The sequence below is a fragment of the Coffea eugenioides genome, chromosome 2 (assembly GCF_003713205.1).
Source record: "Coffea eugenioides isolate CCC68of chromosome 2, Ceug_1.0, whole genome shotgun sequence".
NCBI classification, from domain to species: Eukaryota; Viridiplantae; Streptophyta; class Magnoliopsida; order Gentianales; family Rubiaceae; genus Coffea; species Coffea eugenioides.
Window position 1 is genome coordinate 34,275,753 of NC_040036.1, and position 10,434 is coordinate 34,286,186.

The following is a 10,434-nucleotide window of genomic DNA, read 5'->3' on the forward strand; positions in this document are numbered from 1 at the left end:
TGGGAGTGTTTGGATAGCTTTTTATTGGAAATTTTTTTTGTACTTACAACATAAATACATTTTCTTTACCGTTTTGTCTTTTTAACTACTTTTCTATTTCATATACGTTATATTATCAAATGTGTTCCAATACTGTAGTATTTCAAAAAATATATATTCTCAAATAATCTTCTATCCAAACTGTTAACTCGAATAGAGTGAAACAAAACCCAGTTTTGCCTACGTATGAGAAGAAAGAGAAGTACATGGGTAGCTTTTTGATTTGTTTTTCTAATTAAAAGTTAGAAGTACAAGCTTAAAATAAAAATCAACTTGGGTAATTGTCTCCAAATTTTTTCTTTTTCTTTTTTTTTTTTGCTTGTGGTAAAAGGAATTACACTTGTGGACTTGATAATCTATAATAATGAGACAGATTTCTGTAAAAGTATCACATAACTGAGAAAAGTTTGATAATCTTGGTCTTATCTTAATCAATTGAACATGATGTTAGAAATAACTTGTGGTTTCCGGAGCTACGCCTAATCATCTTGCTAACAAACCTACTCTTTCCCCTAACAAATCATGATTTGATGTTAGTTAATTCATCATATACTTTAAAGGAACTGTATTATCTCGACAACTGTACAACTTGCATTATTTAAACTCGTCCAGTTATTCCTTCCTCAGTCCTCACCTTCTACCATTTAACACTATCATTTTCCATAAAATAATTAAGAACTTATCTAAATGACACCCCACTAATCTAAACCTATTTTACTTAATCCTTTATATACATTTACCGTGCAAATGTAAGATAAATTCCTACAAATGTATTATATTTATTTAATGTAAACACATTTAAGTATACATTTATCACCAGTGAAACCTTAAGTTAATGATTAAAATTAAAATTTCAAAAATTAGAAATTTCGAATTCAAATTCTAACCCTTTTTCTCCACTTTTTATAAGTCTCAACCTACCCTTGTTTTGGGTACAAGGAAAAAAAAAAAAAATGAAGTGCATTAATCACCATTGGTCGGTAACCTTAGCGGAAAGGGTACAAGAAGCCCATCGTTTCAGGCTGTAAACAACCTATGCTAGAGTCCAAAACGACCCTTAGCAGCTACCAAGAGTCCACTGGAAACCGTTGTCACATATTCATCCTCTACAAAATGGTCTCACCTCATTCTCTCCTTCTTCCAACTCTTCACCATTTCCACCACCGATCCCACCAGCCCTGAAGAATTTCTTGCAGTTTTGGAAGAATGGCATCACTTTCAGTTAAATTCTTGGCACCAAATCCATGGCCAAACTCTAAGAATTTTAGGCTTCATGCAACTCCACCAGCATCTCAGACTGTTGCACCACCAGCATCATCATCAGGGGGGGCAGCAGATGTTGATGCTCTGAGGCTGGAGCCTAGAGTAGAGGAAAGAGAAGGATATTGGGTGCTAAAGGAGAAATACAGACAAGGTATAAATCCTCCGGAGAAAGTCAAGATTGAGAAGGAGCCTATGAAGTTGTTCGTGGAGAATGGAATTGAAGAGCTTGCTAACATCCCAGTTGAAGAAATTGATAAATCCAAGCTTACTAAGGATGATATTGATGTGAGACTCAAGTGGCTTGGTCTGTTCCATAGGAGGAAGCACCATTGTAAGTCTGAAAATTTTTTTTTTAGGATGTGCTAAAGAAATACATACTTTTGTCACAGATCAGTCGATTTATGTTCTAAATAATTAATGACACGCGTTTTGTGATGAGTGGATGGTTAATAGATATCATGAATCGGTTAAGTGATTTCTATTCACATTTTTCTGCCTTTGATTGGAGTGTAGTCAGAAAATTAGCTCTCCTTGCATTTTTCATATGTCAATATTTTTGGCAACATTTGTTGTGTGATTAGTTAGGGAGCTATATGTCATCTTTCACTACATTAGTCTAGTTCTAGCTCATTATACTGGAAGAAGATGTTCATATGATTTTGGTAGAATTGTCCCTGGAGTGATCTCTTCAGTTTGACTAGATTGTCCCTGTATAAAAAACTAGACTAAGTTGTCTAGATTGAAGTTGCAAACTTGCAAACAGACACCTAATAATGCATATTTGATTAAATCATATAATATGTTGAATAGGGTGATGAATATTCAGCTGCAGCTGGTCTTTGTATGTGAAAATGCACTATGACTAGAATGCCATACTGTTGGATAAGGTCATACCCGATTAGGATTGCTGCCTTTGGCTTGCCTCAACTATATATGCACACCCGAAAACAGAGGAATGTCATAGTTCTTTTACAGTGGAATGGATGTTCATTGGGCCTGAAAAATGGGATCTATGAGAGTCTTGGAGTTGAAACCACGTTATATATTTGTAAGAAAGATTTGTCCACCACATATACCTTTCTTCATATTTCAAATGTTAATTGCATTATACACTTAATCCTAATTTGCTGTTTGTGACTTGTGATCACTAGATGGTCGGTTCATGATGAGATTGAAGCTGCCAAATGGTGTAACAACTAGTGCTCAAACTCGATATCTGGCAAGTGTGATAAGGAAATATGGGAAGGAGGGGTGTGCTGATGTTACAACAAGGCAGAATTGGCAAATTCGAGGTGTTGTTCTCCCGGATGTACCAGAGATTTTGAAAGGACTGGAAGAAGTTGGCTTGACAAGCCTACAGAGTGGAATGGACAATGTAAGGAATCCAGTTGGGAACCCTCTTGCAGGGATTGATCCTGAAGAAATTGTTGACACAAGGCCTTATACTAACTTGCTCTCTCAGTTTGTAACTGCAAATTCCCGTGGCAATCCAAGCATCAGTAATTTGTAAGTTTTTCTGTGCTAGCTAGCTCCCTTTGTTACGGAAAGGTAATAAGTGTGTCAGTGAAGATCTCGTTGCTTGGTTCTGATAAATATATCGTCTCAGCACAGTGGTTTTTCCCTTTTTTGTCCCCAATTTTTAGACATTCTTTATAATTTTTAATGCCTCTGGTGAATTTACCAACATTATGAAGCAGATGATATCGTAATAGAAAGTTGTAAAAATTTACAGCATACCGCTATTTATCCACAAAAGTTTCACTGAATTTCATCAATAAGTTTTAACTTAGTAGCTTATGCTATTTGTGCAGGCCAAGGAAGTGGAATGTATGCGTAATTGGCTCTCATGATCTTTACGAGCACCCTCACATAAATGATCTTGCCTATATGCCTGCCACTAAAAATGGAAGATTTGGATTCAATTTACTGGTGGGTGGATTTTTTAGCCCCAAACGTTGTGCAGACGCAATCCCTCTTGATGCATGGGTTCCAGGAGATGATATAATACCAGTTTGTAAAGCAATACTAGAAACTTTCAGAGATCTTGGTACAAGAGGGAACAGGCAGAAAACAAGAATGATGTGGTTGATTGATGAACTTGTGAGCATTTCATTCTCTTTTCATTCAGAACATCATTAATAAGTTACTGCAGTTAAATGCAAATTTTGCTGAACAGATAAGAGAACATGAAATTATTTTAGCTTATCCGAGTTTGTCCATGTCAATCTTGCAGGGAATAGAAGGTTTCAGGTCTGAGGTTGTTAAGAGGATTCCCCAACAAGAGCTAGAGAGAGCATCATCTGAAGACCTGGTTCAAAAGCAATGGGAGAGGAGAGATTATCTTGGTATCCATCCACAGAAACAGGAAGGCTATAGCTTCGTAGGTCTTCATATACCAGTAGGTCGTGTCCAAGCAGATGACATGGATGAGCTTGCTCGTTTAGCTGATGAGTATGGCTCGGGTGAACTCCGACTAACTGTGGAACAAAATATCATAATTCCCAACATTGAAAATGCAAAGCTCGAGGCATTGCTCAAAGAGCCTCTTTTAAAGAACAGGTTTTCTCCAGAACCACCTATTCTCATGAGAGGTTTGGTAGCTTGTACTGGCAATCAATTCTGTGGGCAGGCAATAATAGAGACTAAAGCTCGTGCACTGAAGATCACAGAGGAGGTTCAGCGCCAAGTTTCCATCACTCGGCCTGTAAGAATGCACTGGACTGGCTGCCCAAATTCCTGTGGACAGGTTCAAGTTGCAGATATTGGATTCATGGGATGCATGACAAGAGATAAAAATGGAAAGCCAGTCGAAGGTGCGGATGTGTTCTTGGGAGGGAGAATTGGCAGTGATTCACATTTAGGAGAAGTTTATAAGAAGGGAGTTCCATGTGATGATTTGGTACCCTTGGTTGTAGACCTTTTAATAAATCAATTTGATGCAGTCCGTCGGGAGAGTGAAGAAGGGGAAGAGTAATTTGGATAACTCCTCTGGTTTATCATTTGGATGTCTGTGCTGGGGAAAGAGAATGACGAAGGATGAATTACTTATGACTAATTTGAAACCATTGTTCAGAAGCTTTCTGCAGCTTCCACGTACAAGATGCTAGAATAAAATTTCTGACGTAAATTTGTTTAGAGATGAAATTAGACAGGTATAATTTATACTTGTATTTTCTTTTCCCTGTTTGATCTGAAAAGGCAAAATCCTCCAGCTACCCTTTTACTTGTATGAATAGCTCAAGATGGAATATTTATATCAGGTAAATCTTCTTCTTTGTCGTGCATTTAGTAATGATGTAACCAACAACACAAAGTGGATGACAAATGATTGGATTATGATAGCTTGTCTAATACACGTATTCCTGCTCATTGCGGTAAATGCAGTTCGCTTGTTGATTAGGAAACCTTCACTTTAGGCTTTAGGCCGTTCTGATTATTTACCAGCTACTATCTCATAAATGAAACAGCTATGGAAAAAGATCATGTTTTCCTTGTTCTAGTTGCACTCACTAACTCTACTAATTTATCACGCTTCTACCAGATAGGTACAATAGATAAAAGTGGAAACCACCATTTTGAGAAAAGAAATCCACTTTGGTCAATTTGGTTTTTGGTTTGTTTCAAATAATGCTATTGAGTTCTCTTCAAGGAATAACTGCAGAACCACAATTTCTGCCAATTTAGTTCTTTATTATGTCATATATGTAATCTGCTGATTCAGCTATGCAATATATATGCTATCAAATCATTTACCATACTAGTCTCACTCTCACGTAATTTTGTTAAGGCAGTGTAACTGATCTGCCGTACTCGCTCTCTTGAAAGTTTTAGGTGTCTTCCTTTCTCGTCGAATGATTGAGCAGTTTCTCTATGTCCCTCTTCATGAACTGTTTCTTCAACATTGCTTCTGGAGTTGTTTCGTCTGGCCCTGCTACAATCTCCTGCACAACCATTGAAATTCAAAAAGCTTATAAACAGATACCGCTCATAGTTGCACTCTGATAATTTGAACTAAAATATACTTAAAATTGGTGTCTCCTTTCAATTTAAGCATTCCTTTTTTTGGTTGGTTTTATACTAGTACTAGGGAAATGACAAAGAGTGGGTAATGGAGAAACGGAGCAGGAAGAATCAACACTGAAACGATAATTTCCACACACTTGTAAAGGACACCAGGAATATGTGGATGAATGTTGATGGATCCTACTTAATGGGATTCTAAACCATTAAGCATTTTATTGAAAAGGCTATGGCTGTCTCGTTAATCTTTTCTTTTGAAAGGAATCCAATGATAGTATAATGTTATCTAGTTTTCTTATCCCTGTTTGGCTACGTAAGATTACCTCTGCTAATGTAAGAAAAAATTTGCTAGTTGCAAGTTATAGCACTCACTGTTACTTTCAGATCTGGAAGGTCTTTAATTTCCTTTTAAGCATTTATTGGCAACCTTTTCTCTAACATTTCTTCAGAAGAGGAAATAAGAAGGGGATGAGAGAATCAGGACGACAAGGATCTAATCCTTCATCTATGACAAGGAACGAATCCATTTGCTATTGCAACTTTAAGTTCTGCAGTCTTGTGAAGAACGGTACTCCTTTTCAGAGAAAGGAGTGAATTGTATTGTAGGCTGCTTCAGGAATAGTTAAGATGTCTTCAATCATTTGACTATGTGGTTAAATGGTTTTTATTTCGAAAAAAAATGTCATATCAGGTTGCCTCATTCTTTTAGACTAGTCTGGTACCCAATGTTATGTGCTATGTTCTATTCATACGAGTCTGGTTCTTTTTAAATGTGATTTGGTCTTGAACTTTGAGTCAGTTTTGATGATTCATTCTGATCTTACTTACAAAAAACATTTTAAAACATTCCTTACACCTTCTTATGTTAGGTTCATGAGTAAAGAATTATGTTACACATTGATCCGAGAGATAAAAAAAAGAACGGTTAATATATAAGTAAGGAATCGAGACCTAATAGTTTAAATTTTTTGGTCAAAATTAGATTTCTGACTTACATATTGGGCTTTTTGATGGATTCTCCTGAGATGTTTCTCCCCAACAAATGGTTGGATCCTAATTAACTGTTAAGATCAAGTGGGTTGGTGGTTATTGCCAATTGAATAATTTAATGGGTGGTATCCTTGTTTCAAGAGTTTGGTAAGAAGCATTGAAGATGAAAGATGGAAAGTCAAAAAGTATGAAGATACTTGATGGTGAATCTAAGCAAGTGATTCAAGAGTCAGGAAAAAGTGAAATCTAATGTTGATTTTAGACGTGAATCGGTGGAGACTTTCTTATAACTCCATCAGTTGATACTTCATCTCAAATGGTTATTAGATTCGAATTATGTTCTTTAGGTGGTGAGGTATGTGTCCTAATAAAACAAAGAGATCTAACTTTCATATACCAAAAGAGTCCGATAGTTACGAATTTTTCGTTTTAGGTGGAGTTTTGTAAATCACACGTGGTAAGACAATCTTGATGATGGAAAAAAGTATGATGATTTTTTCACTTGATTGCCTCAATGATTAAGTTTAGAACTCACAGAAAGGGATCTCGGATTGCAATGGTGGTCAGAAAAAATTCTGCAAAGAGAGATGATGAATTGAGGCACCTTTTCACGAGTCAACAAGAGATTAGACTCGGGGTAACTATACATACTCATTTGTCAATTGAATTAATTTGGTATCAAAACTGTATTAATTTGGGTGTGTAGTTAAGTACCATATTATTTGATAGTTGAAAACAAATGATTGCTAAAAGAAATTTTTGTCAAGATGGAGATTTGTTAGAAAATTGATTATTTTTTTAGACAGGTTTCTTATTTTGTGTGGAAGTAACTAGTTTTCTAATTGATTTTAATTACTTAAAATAGTAGTCAAGAAATTTTCTATTTGTATGAGTTTAGAAATAGGAGTTATTTCCTATTCTAAACCAATTTAGAAATTAGTATTGATTTTCTATTGTTAATTGATTTTTTGGTCAAATAATGTTATCTATAAATAGATAGATTGGCATATTACACAAGGCACACACAAGAGCGACATGTAACCTTATGTATGGGGTGTGAGAGAGGGTTTTTAAAAGATGAGAGATGGTATACAAGGGTTGAATTTGGGTTCAAATTGTATTCTTATATAGGGTTTTTCTCTCATAATAAAAAACTTATTTCTCTCCGTGAACGTAAATTCAATGGTGGAGGCAAATCACGTTAAATATTATGTGTCGATTATCTTTCATACTTGTAGTTTGTTTGTCATTAAATTGTTGTGCGCTTAATGTCTTAATAGTTGTGTGTTCCGAGTTTGGATCCTAACAAGTCATATCAGACTTTCAGGTTACAAAATTGGGCTAATCATGGGCAAGTGAATTCTTTTAGAAGTTGAACCAGTGAAAATTCTCTTCTTGATAGTGGACCGAAGTGCTAAGGAATTTTGCTAGTGTTGGACTAAGTGCGCCATGGGTTTAGCAGGGGATCTGGTTGGAATTAGACCAAAGAGTCAAAGGTTGGCAGAGGTTCAGAATGCAATTTGAATATTGAAGAAGGACGGGTCCATATTTGGCAAAAAATGTGACCTTAAGTGATAAGGTGAACTTGTGTTGAGTATTAAAGAGGGTTTGAAGAAGGGCTTGTAAATTTGAATTTAATGTGAGAGGTTACTCATGAAGAGAATGATTTGTTAGGTTCATAAGTAAATGATTATATCCCACATTAATTCGAGAGATAGAGAAAGAGTTGTTAATATATAAGTAAGGGTCCGAAACCTAATAGTTTAAATTTTTGGATCAGAGTTAGGTCCCTGACTTACATATTATGCTCTTTGGTGGGTTCTTTCAAGACATTTCTCCCTAATATCTTGGTCTCCTATAACACACTGAATTTAACGTAGGAATGATTTCGATGAGAAAAGAAAGAGAACAAAAGTGAAATTTATTAGAACCTGCAATGATATGGAAGCTCCAGCTACTATTGGTTGATCTAGGGAAATTGGCTCTCTGTTTCTTTCAAGAGCAAGCTCCACAGTCAAAATGTCCCTTTTAACGGCTTCTGCAATTTCTTGGCATGTTGGCAGCTTCCATAGCCTCCTACTTAAGATAGCATTTGCCTCGCATATCCTTGGGACCAGTTCACTTACGCTTCCCTATACAGGATAGGCTAATTGCATTCACCAATTACAAACTTTCTTTTCAAAGTCATATACACTACAAATTATTTCACTCAATTCAGGTAAGAACAAAATGATCTTGGATATCTATGATCAACAACAACATGCACCATGATAAATTTAGGGAATGTGCTTGTGTATGCTGCTGATTCTGCATTAAGTATGATTGTGCAAATAGCCTATATCAATGCACGGAAAAACCAGGCAAAGAATGCTTTACATGAATCTGTAATGTTACTCAACTGGCTTGCCATGTTATCACGAGTGTTGACCTTTGTTTCATAGTAAATAAACAAAAAAAAGGAACTTGAACAGAGAAAAGGCAAACTAAAGCTTCAGCAAAAGCTAGAAACAGTGTACATCAAATTGAAGACTGTGACTATTTCAAACAGACTAGAACAAACTTTAAGAGCGATTAATGAGTGACGTTGAATAGAAGGGTAGTAGTTGAACAAATTTAATTGGTCAGGTGGACCTGTAGAAGAACAAAGAATTTAAAAGTACATATTTTCTTACTCGCAACCGAGTAATTTTAGACTTCTTTGCTATTGGTCTAGTGATAGCTTGCCTAATCCACCAGTAAACATATGTTGATACCTTATTCTTTGCACCACGAAGAAGCTCAAGGTTTCCTTCTACAGTATATAGAGACAAAGCTTTTTTTTCAAAAATAATTGAAGATGACTGTTGCCTAAAGAAGTGAAATAAATATAAAGGAACCTAGATTAGATCTTGCAAGCTCAGCCCTTTGCCTTGATAAGAAGATGCAATAGAAATTATAGGTTTCTATAGCATCTTGTGATTCTTTCCTAAGCTTCTCTGCAATCACACAAAACCTTATCTAACGAATTTCTACTCATCCCTACAACCTTGGCCCATTGAGCTAGAGTAACTTCATTCTCAGTAGTTTCTTCAATTCTCTTTCTCACAGTTTCAACTCTTGCCTCCTCCTAAAAATGTTTAGAAATCTCCATATCATTTAACAAACATTTACATACTTTCTGATTGAACACTTAAATCAAAAGAGCAAATGCTGTAACTTTAACAAAGAAACAAGTTTTATATGTCATCTCTATGTGCTTGTTAAATAGTTTTCTACAAAATTCATATGATTTGAGCTAATGTTCTTTCTTTCTCCTTTGCCAGGTGCATAGGACTTTAATGTCCATGAAGCAATAAAATGTAGATTGAGAATTGCTGGAAATTTTCTTGTTTCAGGCTTTGAAAACAGAACATAACTTAACGCAAAGAGTATATGTTGCCTCTTGTTTAGGTGTCAAATATTGTCTTGGTTCGTTTATAGCAACATTCGTAATTACTTTCTCATTCTCCAAACTCTTTGAAAAAGCCTTTCTAAAATGGTTGTTTTAAAAAATTGGACATAATTCTAAATAATAATGATACTAAAGTGGTTGTTTTAAAAGTGCACATGTTGTATGTGGATACCTCGGTCTACTTGGGCCTTCCATTAGCCCGTTCACTCCCTGTCGATAACAGACATATCGTCTCTGACATCCTCAAGCGAAGTGATCAACGAGGTTTCACTGAAGAGGCATCCCACCTTGTTTTCCCTCTTGCTCAAGACTGCCAACACCTTAGCTATTTGATTAACTCATGACTGATGGAGTGATTTAACTGCCAGCCACCCTACTAGTCAGACTTACACCTGACACCGCCATTCTAAACTGCTTTTTGATGTCAGGTATCATTCCTTCCCTAGGTACAAGTACTATAAATACTCATCTAATACTCCCAATTGAGGTACGCAGTTGAACTTGTATATTAAACTCCCGAACCATAACTAACTTAAACATCGGAGTGAGATTGAGGGACAAGACCCCGACTACTTGATTTTTGGTAGGTGAGCTCGTGCGTTCTCGACTGGGCTCGTTTAATCAGAATTCACCTCATCAATTCACACCGTTTGTGGGAACGATAGTTTCGTTAATATAATACCTACATGATC

General features: G+C 36.0%; 2 protein-coding genes across 2 annotated transcripts; one reads left to right on the forward strand and one right to left on the reverse strand.

Moving 5' to 3' along the window:
- The first annotated feature begins 1,086 nt into the window (after nucleotides 1-1,086).
- LOC113761927 (ferredoxin--nitrite reductase, chloroplastic) lies at nucleotides 1,087-4,641 on the forward strand. Its single transcript, XM_027305117.1, has 4 exons — nucleotides 1,087-1,633; nucleotides 2,454-2,808; nucleotides 3,114-3,402; nucleotides 3,536-4,641. The coding sequence occupies exons 1-4, from the start codon at nucleotides 1,246-1,248 to the stop codon at nucleotides 4,274-4,276; spliced, it is 1,773 nt and encodes a 590-aa protein (XP_027160918.1). The 5' UTR covers nucleotides 1,087-1,245; the 3' UTR covers nucleotides 4,277-4,641.
- A 488-nt stretch (nucleotides 4,642-5,129) lies between these two features.
- LOC113759562 (RNA polymerase sigma factor sigD, chloroplastic-like) lies at nucleotides 5,130-10,147 on the reverse strand. The gene is made up of 5 exons (XM_027302137.1): nucleotides 10,133-10,147; nucleotides 9,338-9,418; nucleotides 8,579-8,647; nucleotides 8,244-8,444; nucleotides 5,130-5,243 (listed from the first exon to the last, which is right to left on the reverse strand). Exons 1-5 carry the CDS (start codon nucleotides 10,145-10,147, stop codon nucleotides 5,130-5,132), a joined length of 480 nt encoding a protein of 159 aa, XP_027157938.1.
- Between the last annotated feature and the right edge of the window lie 287 nt (nucleotides 10,148-10,434).

Coding starts and splice junctions, on each gene's coding strand:
- LOC113761927 (XM_027305117.1), top strand. CDS start 1,246: ATGGCATCACTTTCAGTTAAATTCTTGGCACCAAATCCATGGCCAAAC. Junction 1,634..2,453: donor CCATAGGAGGAAGCACCATT/GTAAGTCTGAAA, acceptor TGTGATCACTAG/ATGGTCGGTTCATGATGAGA. Junction 2,809..3,113: donor AATCCAAGCATCAGTAATTT/GTAAGTTTTTCT, acceptor CTATTTGTGCAG/GCCAAGGAAGTGGAATGTAT.
- LOC113759562 (XM_027302137.1), bottom strand. Junction 8,445..8,578: donor CATTCCCTAAATTTATCATG/GTGCATGTTGTT, acceptor TATCCTGTATAG/GGAAGCGTAAGTGAACTGGT. Junction 5,244..8,243: donor GAGCTTCCATATCATTGCAG/GTTCTAATAAAT, acceptor ATGGTTGTGCAG/GAGATTGTAGCAGGGCCAGA.